The sequence below is a fragment of the Hemitrygon akajei genome, chromosome 2 (assembly GCF_048418815.1).
Source record: "Hemitrygon akajei chromosome 2, sHemAka1.3, whole genome shotgun sequence".
Lineage (NCBI taxonomy): Eukaryota > Metazoa > Chordata > Chondrichthyes > Myliobatiformes > Dasyatidae > Hemitrygon > Hemitrygon akajei.
The window spans coordinates 140122678-140141849 of NC_133125.1; the positions used below are offsets into that span (position 1 = coordinate 140122678).

At 47.6% G+C, this 19172-nt stretch overlaps 1 protein-coding gene across 5 annotated transcripts in view; it reads right to left on the minus strand.

Moving 5' to 3' along the window:
- farp1 (FERM, RhoGEF (ARHGEF) and pleckstrin domain protein 1 (chondrocyte-derived)) overlaps positions 1 to 19172 on the minus strand; it is a 247713-nt gene that overhangs the window by 94430 nt on the left and 134111 nt on the right. For all 5 annotated transcript variants that reach the window (XM_073028410.1, XM_073028391.1, XM_073028373.1 and 2 more), the window contains exons 5-10: positions 15098 to 15176; positions 12087 to 12184; positions 10128 to 10242; positions 3046 to 3193; positions 2155 to 2250; positions 1907 to 2067 (exon numbers count right to left, since the gene is read on the minus strand). In XM_073028410.1, the coding sequence (XP_072884511.1) occupies positions 1907 to 2067; positions 2155 to 2250; positions 3046 to 3193; positions 10128 to 10242; positions 12087 to 12184; positions 15098 to 15176 (697 nt within the window). The remainder of the gene's footprint in view (positions 1 to 1906; positions 2068 to 2154; positions 2251 to 3045; positions 3194 to 10127; positions 10243 to 12086; positions 12185 to 15097; positions 15177 to 19172) is intronic.

The following is a 19172-nucleotide window of genomic DNA, read 5'->3' on the forward strand; positions in this document are numbered from 1 at the left end:
GGAAATTCATGAGAATGATCCTGAAAATGAAAGGGTTAACGTATATGGAGCATTTGATGGCTCTGGGCCTGTACTGAATAAGGGGAGATCTCATAGAAACTTATTGAATATTGAAGGATCTAGATTGAGTGGATGTGGGGAGGATGTTTCCTATGGTGGGGGCGTCTAGGACCAGAAGGCCCAGCGTCAGAAAAGAAGGGTATCCATTTTGAACAGATATGAGGAAAAGTTTGTGTCCCGCTGAAAAGCCTCTCTCGCTCCAGTGTCCCAGTGAACAGCCCCTCTCTCACTCTAGTGTCCCACTGAACAGCCGCTCTCTCACTCCAGTGTCCCAGTAAACAGCCTCTCTCTCACTCCAGCGTCCCAGTGACCTGCCCCTCTCTCACTCTAGTGTCCCACTGAACAGCCGCTCTCTCACTCCAGTGTCCCAGTGAACAGCCCCTCTCTCACTCTAGTGTCCCACTGAACAGCCGCTCTCTCACTCCAGTGTCCCAGTAAACAGCCTCTCTCTCACTCCAGCGTCCCAGTGAACAGCCCCTCTCTCATTCCAGTGTCCCACTGGACAGCCCCTCTCTCACTCAGTGTCCCACTGGACAGCCCCTCTCTCATTCCAGTGTCCCACTGAACAGCACCTCTCTCACTCCAGTGTCCCAGTGAACAGCCCCTCTCTCACTCCAGTGTCCCAGTGAACAGCCCCTCTCTCACTCAGTGTCCCAGTGAACAGCCCCTCTCTCATTCCAGTGTCCCACTGGACAGCCCCTCTCACTCCAGTGTCCCAGTGACCTGCCCCTCTCTCACTCCAGTGTCCCACTGAACAGCCCCTCTCTCCTTCCAGTGTCCCACTGGACAGCCCCTCTCTCACTCAGTCCCAGTGAACAGCCCCTCTCTCACTCAGTGTCCCAGTGAACAGCCCCTCTCTCATTCCAGTGTCCCACTGGACAGCCCCTCTCTCACTCCAGTGTCCCAGTGAACAGCCCCTCTCTCACTCAGTGTCCCAGTGAACAGCCCCTCTCTCATTCCAGTGTCCCACTGGACAGCCCCTCTCTCACTCCAGTGTCCCACTGGACAGCCCCTCTCTCATTCCAGTGTCCCACTGAACAGCACCTCTCTCACTCCAGTGTCCCAGTGAACAGCCCCTCTCTCACTCCAGTGTCCCAGTGAACAGCCCCTCTCACTCCAGTGTCCCATACTGGAGCAGCTGGACAGTAAAGTCACACCTTTACGTCTTTACTGTCTGTAACCACAAGAAACTTTGGAGATTTGCTCAGCATGTCATGGAAACCAGCCTTCCCTCTGTGAACTCTGCCTACATTAATTGCTGTCCCAGTAAAGCAGACAGCATAATTAAAAACCCCACCCACTGCAAACATTCTCTTTTCTCCCCTCTCCTATCAGGCAGAAGATACAAAAGACTGAAAGCACATCCATCACGCTCAAAGTCAGCTTCTAATCCACTGTTATAATTCCATCATATGGTAAGATGGACCCTTGAGCTCACAATCTATGTTGTTACGCTCCTGCGCCTAATTGTCTACCTGCCAATACACTTTATTTGCATTCTGTTATTGTTTTATCTTATTGTACCTCAATGCACTGTGTAATGAATTGATCTGTTCTACCAGTACTCAAGATAAGCTTTTCACTAATTTGATGTGACTGCCCTTCCTTCAATGCAGTTCCCCCTCAGCACAGCCGTCTGCAACACACCCTCACCAAAAGTGAGGTGCTCCCTCATCACTGCTCCTCCAGGACACAGTGCTCCCTTGGCAACATCCCTTCCGCAGCATACTCCTCCACCACTAATACCCTTCCCACAACGGCACTTTCCGTGACTAGCAGGCACTGGTGGCTCATCTATGTGAGAAGGTACGTACGCGGTGGTCACCATCTTGGCTCTACACGGTACCTGAACCTGAACGAGGATCCTCGGCTGAAGAGGAGGGGCTTGGGTTTGGGTTTTGGCTCTTCGAACAGTCGGAAGAAGGCATGATATTCCACGCAGATCTTCCAGAAGGCCTTGCAGGAATCTCGGCTGGCCATGGTAAACTCCAAGGTGTCCTGACAGGACTGTAGAGAAGATGCAACACAAAGGTCAGCATTGGCTGCGGAGAGGGAAGCAACTGGAGAGAGGGATCCGGACCGGTTAACACTTACATTTGTCTCTGGACGGAACTTAATGAGGAACCGCTTCCTTTTGAAGCTCAGCTTGCGAACCTTGGCCCAGTTGAACGAGTTGATCTTGTTATTCCCCTGCACCAGACATCAAAACATCAACGTGTTAGAATGAACCCAGTTGGGACAGGAAGAAAATTTTTTAAAATACTGCAGTGGTCAGAAACAGAAAATAGAAGCTGACGATAATCTAAATACTCTACAGGTCAGAGAGAAAAACAGAGTTCCAGATTTGGGAAAGAGAGATTTAAAATCATATTTCTAACTTTAAGAACAAGTAAATTTAGGAGCATTTTAATTATAAGAATATTGCCAGCACTTGAGAAAATGTGTTACTGTAGAGGTTGAGCAAGCTAGGACTTTACTCCTTGGAGTGTAGGAGAATGACAGGTGACCTTATTGAGGTGTATACAGTAAAATCATGAGGGACACAGAAAGGGTGAGTGCACAGAGTCCTTTTCCCAAGGAAAGAAAATCCAGAACGAGAGGGCTTAGGTTTAAGGTGAGAGGGGTGAGACCAAGAGACAACTTTTTCACCCAGAGCGTGGTCTGCAGATGCACTGGCTGCCAGGGAGAGTGGCATTTGGAAGTCATTTGGCTAAAGATATCGATCGGAAAGATTCAGAGGGATATGGGTCAACTGTAAATAGATGGGACGAGCTTAAGTTGGCACCTTGATGGCACGAAGGGCCTTATTCCAATCTGCATTACTCCAGGACAGATGAATGATTTCTGTTCATCGCGTTAATCCTGTTTCTCTCCCCACAGATGCTGCTTGCCCTGCTGAGTGTTACCGACAGTTGCTGTTGATGTGTGAGGGAAGACACAGGGCTGCAATCCCTACCGTACACACACACACACACACCTTCTCACCTGAAAGACAATAATTCCCGTGTGCGACACAGAGAGGTTGATCTTCGTCCCTTCCCTGTCCTTCGCTCGGTGCTGGCGGATTCCATACGTTTCCAACTTCCTCGCGATCTCCAGGAGCTGGTAGTCAGAAGCAGCAGGTGTTTGACCGCTTTAGCCGGGAGAGAAAAGCAAAGGGGGTAATTCCATGAGACGGCTTCTCAGAAAATCCTGCCGGTCTCCAGCCCCTGCCTTCCACCCGTGATTTCTGTGCTGACACTCCTGGCCTCCACCCACACCCCTGTCAAGGTTGTCTCCCTGCCAGAGAGTGGCTAACGACCCTGAAGTCCCACATCATCAGGGAAACGTGAAGTCAGTAGGTGCAGAGTGGGTGGGGGCATAGATTTAAGGGAAAGACATGGAAGAGTTAAGATCATAAGGGATGGGAGCAGAATTAGACCATTCAGCCCATTGAGTTTGCTCAGCCATTTGATCATGGCTGATTGGGTGACAGAAACAAAAGCTGTCAGTGCATTTAAAAACTACTTGAACACTTCCACCTCTGGGCCGAGAGATTGAAGTTTCAACAGGCTGGTTTGGCATTTTCTTTATTCAGATTTACTGGAAATTAAGTTTTTAATCTTTTCAATGAATAATTCTGCATTCACCACCATCGGTACTATCTACAGGAGGTAATGTCTCAAGGAAGCAGCATCTGTCAACACAGATCTCATGCCATCTTCTCACAGCTACCATCGGGCAGGAGGTACAGAAGCCTGAAGTCTCACACCACCAGCTCAAGAACAGCTACTTCCCCTCCACCATTCGGATCCTGAACCGAGCCACACGCCCCTAATCACGGCAGCGCAATGACAGCTCTGCACCACAACGGACCTTGCGTTCTTTCTTGTAAAACGTGTGTTTAATTTATGTTGCTCTTGTGAATGCTACCTATCAGATGCGAAGTGCCTGTGATGCTGCTGCAAGTTCTTCATTGCATCTGTTGCATATCTACTTATGCACTTGATAATGAACTTGACTTGGAATACCTCTTGATTCCCAACACAGGACAGGCCTTAAACAAAGAGCTTGCAGGATCCAGCTACTTGGATGTCAATCTTCCTTAAGATCAACACTCCCGGTCTGACAATGTCTTTGTTGCACAACTGCCGTTCTTCTCCTCAAATTCCCCTAATGGTCCTCAATTTCCAGATGTGCCACTCCACCAACTCTAGCTTCTTGGCATCAGATAGGGCAGCCGGTTGTCACTGATCACGGACTTCAGGAAGGGGAAGTTGGGAGAACACACCTCAGTCGTCATTGGCTAAGGAAAGGACGAGCAGCTTCAAGTTCCTGGACATCAACGTCTCAGGGATTCTATCCTAGGCCCAACATTTTAATGCAGTTACAAAGAAGGCACACCAGTGGCTGGACTTCACTACAGGTTTGAGGAGAGTTGGTACTGTGCTAGTCTCAGGCACATGTAAAAATGTTCTATAATGTTTTCAAAAATAATCAAATGAAAAGATTCTAAATATCAAAAAAAAAAGACTACAGTGCAGTGAACAGTAAAAAGCTAAATCAAATCAATGTTTGGTGCTTTTTGCCTTCCAAACTGCGTCAATTCTTTTAGGTACACTGTTGTGCAGTTTTATAAGAAAATCGGCTAATAGGTTGTTTCGAGCATCTTGGAGAACTTGCCGCAGTTCTCCTGCAGATTGTGGGTGTCTTGCTTGCTTCTGTCTGTCCAGGTAATCCCAGACAGCTTCAATGAGGTTGAGGTCAAGGCTCTGTGGAGACCATAGCACCTGAAACCATATAGAAACTCTAGGGGTGCCTAAGACTTTTGCACAGCACTGTATTATCACCAAATACCCTTACAAATTTCTATTGGTGTACCCAGCATCAAGGATATCTTCAAGAGACATGCTTCAATAAGGGTGACATCCACCAGTGGAAACCCTCACTATCTGGGACTGCCTCCTTTGCCTAAGCCGCCATTGGGGAAGAGATTCAGGAACCTGAAGACCCACACTCAGTGATTCAGAAACAGCTTCTTCCACTCCGCCATCAGGTTTCTGAATGGTCCATGCAAAGGATGTTGCCTGGACTGGAGGACTTGAGACTCGGGGAGAGAGTAGATTGCTTCCCGGGAGCAAAGGATGGTCTGATGGAGGTGTATAACATTACAGGGCAAAATCTTTTTTCCGGTGGTAGAAGTATCAAAAACAAGGGGGCATCGGTTTAAGGTGAGAGGAAGGGACTTCAAACGAGATCTGAAAGGTATTTTAAATAGTGGGTGATATCTGGAACTCACTGTCAGAGCCAGATACAATGCTATGCTTAAGAAGTATTTAGACAGGTGCTTAAATAGGCAAGTCACAGAAGAATAATGGACCAAATGCAGATAAATGGAATTAGTGTGGATGGGCAAACGGGTCAGCGTGGACGTGGTGAGCTGAAGGGCCTGTTTCTGAGATCCCAATCTAACTTTGCAAACCAGTTCCAACCACCTCACCAAATGGGAGTCAACTCAAGCCTTAGAGTGCATCACATTGCAGAGTGGCATTACGTTTATGCTCCTGGTAAGGCAGTTCTGCGGTTTAACTACTCCAATGTAGTTGCAAGTTCCAATCCTGCCACGAGAAGCTAAAAAATTCAAATATCCTAAATAAATCAAGTGGCCCTCAGTGCTGGCGAAGCTTTAGGGCACGGGGTGGATGTGAAAGCCCATCTGGATCCACTAATCTCCTCCAGCCACCCTCACTCATCAGGCCCGAACAAGACTGCAGACCCACTGTTAAGGTAACTGCTCTTTGAATCAGAATCAGAATCAGAATCAGACTTTAATCGCCAAGTACCTATGCACATACAAGGAATTTACTTCCGGCAGATGTTGTCTCTCTGCTCGTAACAATAATAATGATAAATATAAATGAAAATATAGATTATACATACAGGTAGTGCAATCCAAGTAATAGTTAGCCGACAGTTAACCAGCAGTTAACTGTTCAGCAAAGTGACCACAGTAGGGAAAAAACTTCTCCAGTGCCTATTAGTATTAGTCTGGAGGGATCTGAAGTGTCTACCAGACGGAAGCAGATCAAACAGTCCGTGCGCAGGATGGGAGGAGTCCTTTATGATGTTCCCTGCCCTCTTCTTCAACCTGGAAGAGTACAGGTCCACAATAGAGGGCAGGGAGGCTCCAATGATGCGCTCGGCAGTCCTCACTGTGCGCTGTAGTCTGGTTCTATCCTGCTTGGTGGCGGCTCCAAACCACACAATGATGGAGGTGCACAGGACAGACTCAATGACTGCAGTGTAGAATTGCAGCAGCAATTCCTGAGGCAGACCGTATTTCCTCAAGAGCCGCAGGAAATACATCCGCTGCTGGGCCTTCTTCAGGATGGAGCTGATGTTCTGCTCCCACTTCAGATCCTGAGAGATGGTGGTTCCCAGGAACCTGAAGTTCTCCACGGTGGACACAGGGCTGCTGAGGACTGTGAGGGGAGACATAGTGGGGGGATGTCTCCTGAAATCCACTATCATCTCCTTTGTCTTGAGCGTGTTCAGCTCCAGATTGCGACTGCACCAGAGCGCCAGTTGGTCCACCTGCTGTCGATATGCAGACTCATCACTGTTCTGGATGAGTCCGATGATGGTAGTGGCGTCTGCAAATGATTCAGCTCAGAGCTTCAGCAATAAATTCTGGTCTTGACAGTCAGATCCCCTCATGGAACAGAGAAGGTCAAGGCAGGCTTATGCATAAAAGATTAATTTACTTTGTTTTTGTACTTTAAACGCCTGACAGAAGTCAGAGTGGAGGACTCTCCCTCTCTCGCTCCGTAAGGCTGGCAACGGAAGTCTCTCAGCAGGGAAGGTCTGAAACGAACTTTATCAAAGTCCGCTTGTGTCTCAGCCTGCCGAGCTGAGGCTGCCCTTTGCTACAAGTGATTCACAGGCTCGACATATTTCCTCTCACACAGCGTGAGGCAAGTATCAATCCTGGCACTGCGATCGACAGCTCCTATTCTTACCGTCCAGCCTGGCTCTCAGTCCCCTTCGCTTCACAGTCAAACAACACACAAGTGATGTCTACGCAAGAAAGTTTATAGGATGATGAGAGGCATACAGTAGGCAGACAGTATTTTTTTTTTACCCAGGGTCAAAATGTCAAATGCTAGCAGGCATACATTTAAGGTGAGGGGGGAAGGAAGTTCAAAGGAGGTGTGCAGGGCAAGCTTTTTTCAGAGTGGTGGGTATCTGGAATTTACTGTTAGGGGTGGTGGTAGTGGAAGATATGCTGGAGGCATGAACACGTGAATGTGCACAGAATGCAGGGACATGGACCATGAGCGGGCAGAAGAGATTAGGTGCCTTTCGTTTAATTAGTTTAGTACAGCATTGTGGGCCGAAGGGCTGTACTGTTGTACATTTTAAGCTGCTGAGAACCTGGTTTTCTTGCTTTGGGTAGCCTCCAAACCCGATGGCATGAATATCGATTTTTCAAACTTCCCATAACTGCCCCCACCCCTTCACTATTCCCCCATTCCCATTCACCTCTCTCACCTTATCTCCTTACCTTCCCATCACCTCCCTCTGGCACTCCTCCCCTTCCCTTTCCTCCACCCTCTCCTATCAGTCTCCTCTTCCTCCTCCAGCCCTTTATCGTTCACCAATCTCTTTCCTTCACCCCACCCTCTCCCCCAGTTTCACCAATCACCTACCCAGCTCTTTACTTCAGCCCACCCTCTCCCCCAGTTTCACCAATCACCTACCCAGTTCTTTACTTCACCCCACCCTCTCCCCCAGTTTCACCAATCACCTACCCAGCTCTTTACTTCACCCCACCCTCTCCCCCAGTTTCACCAATCACCTACCCAGTTCTTTACTTCACCCCACCCTCTCCCCCAGTTTCACCAATCACCTACCCAGTTCTTTACTTCACCCCACCCTCTCCCCCAGTTTCACCAATCACCTACCCAGCTCTTTACTTCACCCCACCCTCTCCCCCAGTTTCACCAATCACCTACCCAGTTCTTTACTTCACCCCACCCTCTCCCCCAGTTTCACCAATCACCTACCCAGCTCTTTACTTCAGCCCACCCTCTCCCCCAGTTTCACCAATCACCTACCCAGTTCTTTACTTCACCCCACCCTCTCCCCCAGTTTCACCAATCACCTACCCAGTTCTTTACTTCACCCCACCCTCTCCCCCAGTTTCACCAATCACCTACCCAGCTCTTTACTTCACCCCACCCTCTCCCCCAGTTTCACCAATCACCTACCCAGTTCTTTACTTCAGCCCACCCTCTCCCCCAGTTTCACCAATCGCCTACCCAGTTCTTTACTTCACCCCACCCTCTCCCCCAGTTTCACCAATCGCCTACCCAGTTCTTTACTTCACCCCACCCTCTCCCCCAGTTTCACCAATCACCTACCCAGCTCTTTACTTCACCCCACCCTCTCCCCCAGTTTCACCAATCACCTACCCAGCTCTTTACTTCACCCCACCCTCTCCCCCAGTTTCACCAATCACCTACCCAGTTCTTTACTTCACCCCACCCTCTCCCCCAGTTTCACCAATCACCTACCACCTTGTACTTCCTCCCCTCCCCCCACCCACCTTCATGCTCTAAATTCTCATTTTTTCTTCCAGTCCTGATGAAGGGTCTGGGCCCGAAATGTTGACTGTTTACTCTTTTCCATAGATGCTGCCTGGCCTGCAGAGTTCCTCCAGCATTTTGTGCGTGTTGCTTGGATTTCCAGCATCTGCAGATTTTCTCATATTTGTCCCTCCATGCACTCTGGCTATACTTCTTGCTGCCTCAGTAGAGCAGACAGCACAAAGACCCCTGATGAAGGGTCTCGGCCCGAAACGTCGACAGTGCTTCTCCTACAGATGCTGCCTGGCCTGCTGTGTTCCACCAGCATTTTGTGTGTGTTGTAGCACAAAGACCCCACCCACTGCAGGCATTCTCTCTTCTCCCCTCTGCCATTGAGTAGAGGACACAGAATCCTGACAGCACGTGGCACCAGGCTCAAGGACAACCTCCAGCCCATTGCTATAAGACTAGTAAATGGTCCCTAGTACAATAAAATGGATTTTTGACTTCACAATCTACCTTGTTATGATTTTACACCTTATTGCTTGCACTGCGTTTTTACTGTAAATGTTATACTTTACTCTGCATTCAGTTATGTTGATACCTCATACTACCTCACTGCATTATTGAAATGAATTGATCAGTATGAACAGCATGCATGACAAGCTTTTCATGGTGGCTTGCTACATGTGACAATAACAAACCAATTCCAACTGAATTCAGGAGGAATTTCGACAGCCAGAGGGGGGTATTTAGGGTGGCCTGAGGTGGGATTAAGGTGGCTCAAGGTTGTGTTAGGGTGGTCAGTAGTGGAGTTAGGGTGGTCCGAGGAGGGGAGGCCTGAGGTGGAGTCAAGGTGGTCTGAGGTGACATGAGGGTAGCACAAGGTGGAGTTGTGGAGGCCCGAGTTAGGGTGGCCTGAAGTAGTATTAGGGCAGTCTGAGGTGGGGTTAAGGCGGTCTGAGGAGGGATAGGGTGGTCCGAGGTGGGGTTAGGGTGGTCTGAGGAGGGGAGGCCTGAGGTGGAGTCAAGGTGGTCTGAGGTGACTTGAGGGTAGCACAAGGTGGAGTTGTGGAGGCCCGAGTTAGGGTGGCCTGAAGTAGTCCGAGGTGGGGATAGGGCAGTCTGAGGAGGGGTTAGGGTGGCCTGAGGAGGGGTTAGGATGGCCTGAGGTGGGGATAGGGTGGTCCGAGGTGGGGATAGGGTGGTCCGAGGTGGGGATAGGGCGGTCCGAGGTGGGGATAGGGCGGTCCGAGGAGGGGTTAGGGTGTTCCAAAAGGAAGTTAGGTGTGTTAAGGTGGTCCAAGGTGGAGATTGAGTGGTCCATGGCGGAGCTAGCCTGGTCTGAGGAGGAATTTGGGATGTCTGAGGTAAAGTCAGGTAATGTGAGGTGTCATGAACTTTTGACTATTAATGGTTGGACATCCTTGATGTTTCTTGCCTCCATTTTCCAAAGCCACCATGATGCAAATGGAAGGGCTAACAAGGCCTCTCACTTACATGTGCTGGCGGTGAAACTCCTTTATCTTCTCCTCCAGAGCGTCTTGCTGAGGGATGTACTTGTGTTTTGCCAAATGCTCGGAGAAAACATCCTCATCGAAGTCCCCAATTTCCGCTGGAAAAGAGAAGCGTGGATCACTTCAGTACGTCAGCCAGCACACCCAACTTTAACACATCACCCACCTTTTGTCCCAGGAAAAGGTTTTAAAAAAGGCTTGCATCTCTGCAGCAGCTTTCAGTGTAGCGCCTCACTTGTAACACTGAGCAGCAGAGACACTGGAACAACTCAGTACCAGCAGGTCAGGTAACAGCTGTGAACGGAAATGGACTGAGATGCTGATACAGAGGAGGAAGCCAGTGTAAAGAGGTGAAAGGGAAGTAGGGTGCAAAATCTGGCAATTGATAGTTGGATCCAGGTGAGAGGATGATATAGCAGCCAGAGGAGGGAAAAGTCACTCTATATCACCTGTTCATTTCCCTCCATAGATGCTGCCTGACCTGCTGAGTTCCACGTCGTGCTGTGTGTTGCCCCAGACTCACGCACCTGCAGTCTCTTTTGTCGAGCATAGAATCAGGGCCTTAGTCCCACACCTAGCTTCAATCAGCTACTTACAACAACCCTACATTGTATCTACATTCCCATCAACTATACACTAGGTCCAATATGCACCGGTCAATTAACCCCCCACCCACTGCGTGTCTTTGGTGTGTGGGAGCACCTGGGGAATATGCACGTGGTCACAGTGAGAGTGTACGAAACCCACGCAGGGAGGGCCAGAAGCCAGGATTGAACCCAGGGTCCGTGCAGCTGTGAGGCAGAAGCATTGCCTGCTGCATGGCTGTGCTGCAGCACTGCAGCTGTAATGCAACGCAGCAACACCCCACCGGGGCTCAGCAAGCCTCAAACACAGAGGCTCCCAGGTATTGGCAGGTGCCGCTTGTTCGGCGACGCTGGCTGTGCGATACTGTAAGTGTTAGCCAGGGAATCGGGAAGAACGTCCCTACACTTGGATTCCTCCAACACGCACACCGCTGGAGGAACTCAGCGGGTCAGACAGCATCAATGGAGGGAAGTGGACAGTCCGTGTTTCGGGCTAAGACCCTTTGTAAGGAATGAGGGCCAAAACCTGACTAAAAGAGAAGGAGAAACTGAAAATGAGAAGATGGGTGGGTGGGATGGGGAAGTGGGAACGAAGTGAGAAGCTGGCAGGGGCCAAGGCAAACGTCTGAAAAACATGGAATCTGTTAGCAGAGGACAGTGGAACATAAAATAAAGGGAAGGTGGGTAACCAGAAGGAAGGTGTGGGTGACAAACAGATTGCAAGGGCGGGGAATAGGAACAAGATGGGATAATGGCTCCAGAGGTATATAGGGAAACAAGGGGGTGTTGTTACTGGAAGTTAGAGAAGTTGATATTGATGCCATCATGTTAGAGACTACCAGGACGTAGTCAGGATCTCCCAGTGGTCACTCTTTCCCACATTGGCATCCAATCTACATCTAACCTCAAATGGGCAGTAGAGGAGACCGTGGGCAGTCATGTCAGTGTTGGAATGGGTGGTCACTGAGTGGACTTGACTGTTGCGGTGGATGGAGTGAAGATCAGTGAGGGAACGGGTAGCCATCGGGAGATCCAGACTGTTTAGCAGATGGAGTGAAGTTTCTGGGCGAAGTGGTACCCCAATCTGTGTCGTGTCTCACTGACATAGAAGAGGCCACACTGGGAGCAACAGATACAATGAAATTACCCCGATAGATTCACATTTGATTTCTTCCCACCCACCAAGAGAGAACAGATGTGTTGTCTGGAAGATAATCCCTCTGACACTGCACTATTCCTTCAGTGAGGAACTGGGCAGGTTCGGATGCTGAAGGGGACCGTTAGGAAGAGGTTTGGGATGGAATTTTTCCACAGTCCTAATTCCGCACCCAGAGTAGGAGACCTTTGAATTGACTCACATTGGATGATGTGAGAGACCAGGAGTGCTGCACTTGTATCGTTGCAAGTCATTCTGCCCGAGGCCAGGTCCTGCTTGATTTGCAATGCAAAGAGATACCTGCAAAACACAGCCAGTCAGTCATCTCAGAAACTCTGCCAGCATAGCTGCGATCAATCCGATAGCGTAGGAGCAGGGAGCACCTGCCACAGTGCACTCCATGCGATGGATTGAGAAAAGCACTCTGGTGCACTCAGGAACACAAGGGGTTTGCAGAGAGGCATGAACACAGGCCTCCCCACCACTGATAACGACTACAGGAAAGCAGCCTCTGTCATTAAAGATCCCCCACTGCTACTGTCAGACAGGAGGGTCAGAACCCCACAGTCCCAAACCACCAGGTTCAGGAACAACTACTTTCCAACCACCACCGGTTCAACTGGCCTGCATAATCCCAACTCAGCAGAACTACGGACCAACTTCTGCACTACCATGGAATTGCGTTTTTTTATTTGCACTTGGGCGTTGTTTTGCACAGTGTTTCTTTATCTTTACTCTCTTGTATAGTTTTGTATGGCCTTTGACATCGTCGGTGACGATTTTACTTGGAAACGGGTGAGGGGAAGGTGTATGATAGTCAAAAGAAAACACCTTCTTTTATTGCTCCTAGGATTGCAACTTGAGAGGACTAAAACATAAAAGCAGGGATACTGTAAACTGCTGAGGCTTTATAAGGCTCCGCCATCTGAATGGACAATGAATCCACGAACACTATCTCACTATTTATTTTCCTCTCTCTTTTTGCACTACTTGTTTAATTAAATTTTGTTACATATACTTCTTATTGTATATCCAAAAAAACTAAAATAAAACAAAAAGTCAAGGTGCTTCACAAAATACACCCGTGATGTTAAACCCCATTCTGATTCGGAGCATTTGTAATATTGTGGGCCCTGTATTACAGGAAAGAAGTGCTGGCCCTGGAGAGGATCCAGGGGAGGTTCACAAAAATGTAAAGTTCAAAATAGAAGCATTGGATGTCTCTGAGCCTGTACTCACTGGAGTTCACAACAATGTGGGGGTGGAAGGGGGAGGGCTCTCTGCAGCATACCAGACATTGAAAGGTCTGGATAGAGTGGACATGGAGGGAATGACTCCATCAGCAGAAGAGTCTGGGATCAGGCGGACACACTCAGAGTAAAGAGACGACTCTGTAAAACAGAGATGAGCAAGGATTTCTTCAACCAGATGGTGGTGAATCTGTAGATCTCTTTGCCACTGAAGGATGTGAAGGCCAAGTTGTTGGGTGTATTTAAAGCAGAGATTGATAGGTTCTTGAGTGGTGGGGGGGGGGGGGGAGGAATTAAAGGTTACAGGGAGGCAGGGAAGAACAGGATTTTTTTAAAAAATCAGCCATGTCTGACTTGTGGAGGAGACACAATGGGCCAAATGGCCTAATCTGCTCCTTTTTTATGGTATTATGGATATTCAAACAAGAGGACATGTTGAGAGTTAGGGGCCAAAAGTTTAGGGGTAACACGAGGGGGAACTTCTTTACTCAGAGAGTGGTAGCTGTGTGGAACGAGTTTCCAGTAGAAGTGGTAGAGGCAGGTTCAATATTGCCATTTTAAAAAATTGGATAGGTATATGGACAGGAAAGGAATGGAGGGTTATGGGCTGAGTGCAGGTAGGTGGGACTAGGTGAGAGTAAGTGTTCGGCACGGACTAGAAGGGCCGGGATGGCCTGTTTCTGTGCTGTAATTGTTTTATGGTAATATGCCAGGGAATAACCAGTAATTCATGGTGTTTCCAAACAAGCCATAAATTAGAGACCTTGTGACTTGAGTGCGTTGTTTGTTAATAAAATATAAACTTTTGATGGAGCAGAGACTGTTTAAAGTGTTGGAATTCTTGGAGGAAAGTGCAGGCTATAACAATAACAACAGGCCAGTTCTCACTGTCCACCCTGTTCTTCAATGATGGAGAGAGACACCTCAGAGATGTGGCAGTGTCAGGAGGTCATTCAACCACAGGAATTCCTGGAAACAATCCCAGGCATGTCCAAGAAACATTATTAATCAATACGATTCCATTCGAGTTACACAGCCCAGCCGAGAGGTCACATGGCGAGAAACACAGACCCACTGAGATAAGAGCAAAGATTTGCTTTTCTAGAATACTTCTCGCGTCTCCTCCCATAACGCTCAACAGCCATTCAGACAAAAGTCAAGGGCAGTCACCTCCGTCATGTAGGAGCTAGAGCAGAAAATGTGTACAGAGCAAATTCCCACAATATGATAATGACCAGATCATAGTCTGGGTATTTCTGCTATTTTTCACAGAGTGCTGGGTGTCTGGAAAGCTTGGCCTGGGATGGCTATGGAGGCCAGTACAATAAGGCTGCTCAAGAAGCCCAAAGACAGGTAATGGAAGGGTCTGGACCCTCGTGCAGGCAGATGGAATTAGTTTAGTTGGGCATTGGATTACAGTCAATTAGTTGAGCAAAACACTGTGGGCTGAGGGGCCTATTCCTGTGCTGTACTGTTCTATATTCTGAGTGCCCCGGTGACACTGATCTAGAAGTCAGGGTCTCTCGCAGCACTCCCTGAGGTATTCACACCCTTTTGTGAGACTAATCACAGCTTCTACGTAACGTCACAAGAGCCAGTTAGCAAAAAACAAGCCTTTTGGCCCACCATGCCAGTGCTGGCCATCAAACGAGCATACTAATCCCATTTTATTCTCCCCAAATTCCGTCAGCCCCAATGATTGTACCACCCAGTTACGCACAAGGGGCAATTCACAGTATGTACAGCACCTCCAGCCTATCTCTCAACCCAATGGCATCGTGTTGGACCTTCACAACCTCAAGGCGTCCTTGGCCAATACAGAAGGGGACAGCACCCCATTGATTGAGGGCCTCAGGTGCTCTCTCATGGTCCAAGCATTGGCTTCACCTTCTACAGTGACACTGCCTCCACGAACCCACAGAATGGGAGCTCCCAGATCGACAGCAAAAGATTGGGCACCAACCTCGTCAGTTCTTCTTGAAGCTGCGTGTGATCAGGTGGGAAGAACTTCACGACGAATCTCATCACAACGTGCCTAGGCCCTGGGGAGGGAATATTAAAGGAAGAACTGCATTTTCATAGTGCCTCTCTCAACTTTTCCCAAACAACTCAAAGCAAACTAACAAGCATTTCATGTGGTTACTGTTGGAATAAAAACAGATAAACTGGTTCACAGCAGTGTGTGTGTGTGTGTGTGTGTGTGTGTGTGTGTGTGTGTGTGTGTGTGTGTGTGTGTGTGTGTGTGTGTGTGTGTGTGTGTGTGTGTGTGTGTGTGTGTGTGTGTGTGTGTGTGTGTGTGTGTGTGTGTGTGTGTGTGTGTGTGTGTGTGTGTGTGTGTGTGTGTGTGTGTGTGTATGTACACAATACTGTGCAAAGTCTTAGGCATATATATATATATATACAACTAGGATGCCTAAAACTTTTGCACAGTACTGCAGTAATTTTATGTATTGCACTGTGCTGCTACCGCAAAAATAAACAAATTTCACGGCATATGTGAGTGATAATGCTGATATGGGTCCCTTTTGTGGATAGGGAGTGGGAAGGGGGCAAGGAGAGGGAAATCGTGGTTGGATAAAGGGGAAGGAAGAGGGAGAGGAGCAGGAAACACAAGAGAGACATTCTGTAACATCAATAAACCAATTGCTTGGAATCAAATCACCTTGCCTGGTGTCTCAGAGCTGGGTGTGTCTGCACCCGCACTATTCCCTGCCCCTGGCACTCCTTTGCCAGTGATCCACAACCCTCCCACGACACTCCTCCCTTGCCATTCCCAATAGTCTTTGCTCCCACCAGATAACCAAAATCATTTTCTGGTCCACGTTGACAAATACAGTACTGTGCAAAAGTCTTAGGTATCCTAGTCATATATACATGCCTAAGACTTTTACACAGTACTGTACTTGTGTGCAGGTGTGTGCGTGTGTCTCTTTTAAATGTGATGCTTGCTGAGGAAGATATATTGGTGAAGACTGTGCAACAAGGTTCTCTGATCTTCATTCAATAGTGAAATAGTTTTGGCTTGTTTTCTTTTGTAATTCAAATTTTTATTATTATTTATTCTTATTTTACAAAGCAGCACAGCATATCATAGAGCAGATACAGTACAGCATATTTACACAGCCGTCCCATGACAGGAAAACATATAAAATTCAGTATTAGAGGGAAACATCAACTGGACCAGTGATCTTGCATCTCAGGTGAGGACAGCTCAGCTGACAGTGTATTGAAACCAAAGCACATTTTCAACCTCACACATTTCCATACATGGTGCACAATGCTAGCTTCTTGCTGGATAACATCATGCATTGTCTAGTTTAACATGCTACTAGCCAATAAACTACTTGAAACATGGCACGGCGGGACTTGGGACCTGTGGTTTGATCTCCCCTGAACAACAGTTTGGAACTGTTTCCAACTGGCATGCCAAAGTCTGAAGTGACTCAGCACCACTGAATGTTCCCTGCATAGAAAGGACGATGACTACTGACTTCATATCGCTTATATTGAAATGACTGAAAGTGGTAACTCAAACAACTTTAGTGTTTGACAGAGTCCTGCATTAAAACAGTGACTACGTCTCACAAATATTTTGTAGACTATAAAATGCTTTAGGATGTTCTGAAAGAGATGTGAGAGGAGCTACATTATAAACTACTCAGTTTTATAAGAGATGTTAGGTATGCCGATATTTGGTCTCCTGTTGGCCCTATACTTTAAAAGTCCTTTGGGAAGGGTGTAGATGAGATTTATTGATCAGCAATGAGGTATGAGGTTCTGCTCGGAACAGAGGAGATCAGATTTGATAGATTTGATAGAGGCACACAAAGTCAGGAAGGGCTTTATAGGATTAAGAGTGAATACATTAGCCCAATGGACCAACTGCCATGAGACACGAGTTAAAATCCCACCAGAGAAGCCAGGGAATTTAATCCAAGTGAATGAGATGTAAGAGATGGCCTTGATAAAAATGACCGTTATTCATTAAACTAGCATTCAGTAAACCTTCTCTAAGGAGAGAACATTTTAAAAAGGTACTCAAAATCATTCCGTTTATTTGAAGTTGGCCATCTGGGATTGTGGAAGAAATTAATGTTTACACAAAGCCCAATACTAGGATGCTGAGTATGGGTGAGGTAGAACATGACAGAATGGATGTGAAGGAGATCTTTCTGATAGTGGCAGATGGGGAGGGGGGGGGTCTTGGACCAAAGGGCACAGCCTCAGAATAGAGGGATGTCCATTTAGAACGGAGATGGGGAGGAACTTCTTTAGCCAGAGGGTGGCGAATCTGTGGAATTCGTTGTGGAGGCCAAGTCATTGAATATATTTAAGGCAGAAGGCGATAGGTACTTTATAAATCAAGGTGTTTTACAGAATAGGGGTGAGAGGGAAATATATCAGCCATGATCAAATAGCAGAGCAAATTCAATGGGTCAAATGGCCTCATTCTGCTCCAATGTCTTATGAAGGCAGGATTTGAGGATGGAACCATCCGGCTCTCTGCCCCCCTACTGTGGACGATCTCCCGTCCATAAACTGGTCTGGCCAGACTCCTCAGATGCAAGAATGCCTCCACAGTCCCAGGGCAACCAGGGGTGGGTAATCAGGGAGATCGCCAGTTTGGGAATTGTGATGTGTGATGAGCAAACCAGGCTGAGATGGGGTCCAGAGTTGACCCCCCCTGTGAACTATGCTGCTAACGAGAGAGAGAGAAGAGGAGGGGGGAGGCATCCTGCTGCAGATGCTGATAATGAGAGAGAGAGAGAGATGATTTAGTATTATGGCTTCTTCGATAATTGTTTACTTTACTCCAAGAACACGTTGCCTGCTGCTGTGCATTCCTGCTGAGACAGCAAGGCGGTACCAGGTGATGGACATGGACAGTTGATGGATGGCTGGTACCCCGGCAGGGGAGATAAAAAGCGAGTCTGCTGAGACACAAGCAGACGCACCACGGGACACTGAAAGAGTGTTGTGCACCGACAGGAAGGTGGGGGTTTGGAGGATCGATTCGGGGGAATCGATCAGAGGCTCACAGTGTGTGAAGGCAGACCGGTGGGGGCTTGTGTGTGTGTGTCCACCCTCGCCTGGATGACAGGCTCACCACTGAAAAACGGTCTGGCCTGGTATGAAGGGGTCACAGTCGGTGACCACAACAGGACAAGAAGACAACAGAAGGTTTGCCTGCAACTGCATCACCTCTCGCTCTCTCTCTCTCTCCAACGGTACAACATCAACTACCTCAACCTAAACTAAACTGAACTGAACTCTGCACCATCATAAGACTATTCATTTACCCCTAGACTTCAATAGAGCTTGGTTTTGATTCCTATTTCTACACTTCTGTATATATCATTGCTAACCTGTTTTATATATTTGCATTTTTATAGTACTGTGTATTACTTAGTTTACTAATAAACACTTTTAGTTACAGTAATACCAGACTCCAATGTATTATTCCATTTCTGCTGGTTTGGTAACCCGGTCACGTGACAGAACGAACAACAAAGGAAACTGTTTGCCGCAACAGAATGGGCAGTAAACATCAGTCAGGATTTACAGTGGGTAGAAAAAGAGCCAGAGGTAAGAGGGGTTATACAACAAGATATTGTAATGGACATGGGCCAAATAGAACTACTTCAAGGCACTTTGGTCAGCACATGCGAGTTGGGCTGAAGGGTCTGTTTCGCAGCTGTATAGGTCCATGACTCTATACTGTGTCTATTCGAGTCATTAGAGATTGTTTATCCAGGAATTTCAACAGAAACTAACATATTTACAAATCTTGGTCAAACCAATGAAATGAATCAGATATCATACAGGAAGCCAAATTGTGATGGTTATTCCAAATGTCTGTTATGTTAATCGCTAAGTTACGTAAACTCAAGCTTTATCAGCTCAACAAAGAAAGGATTATCATCCAAAAACTGTCCCATTTAGAATACCCTTTATCCTCCCGAGTGAAGTGGGCAACTTTGATTCTACATCAACCCGGTGAATGAATGTAGATAACTTCCATATGGATGCAAAGGGAA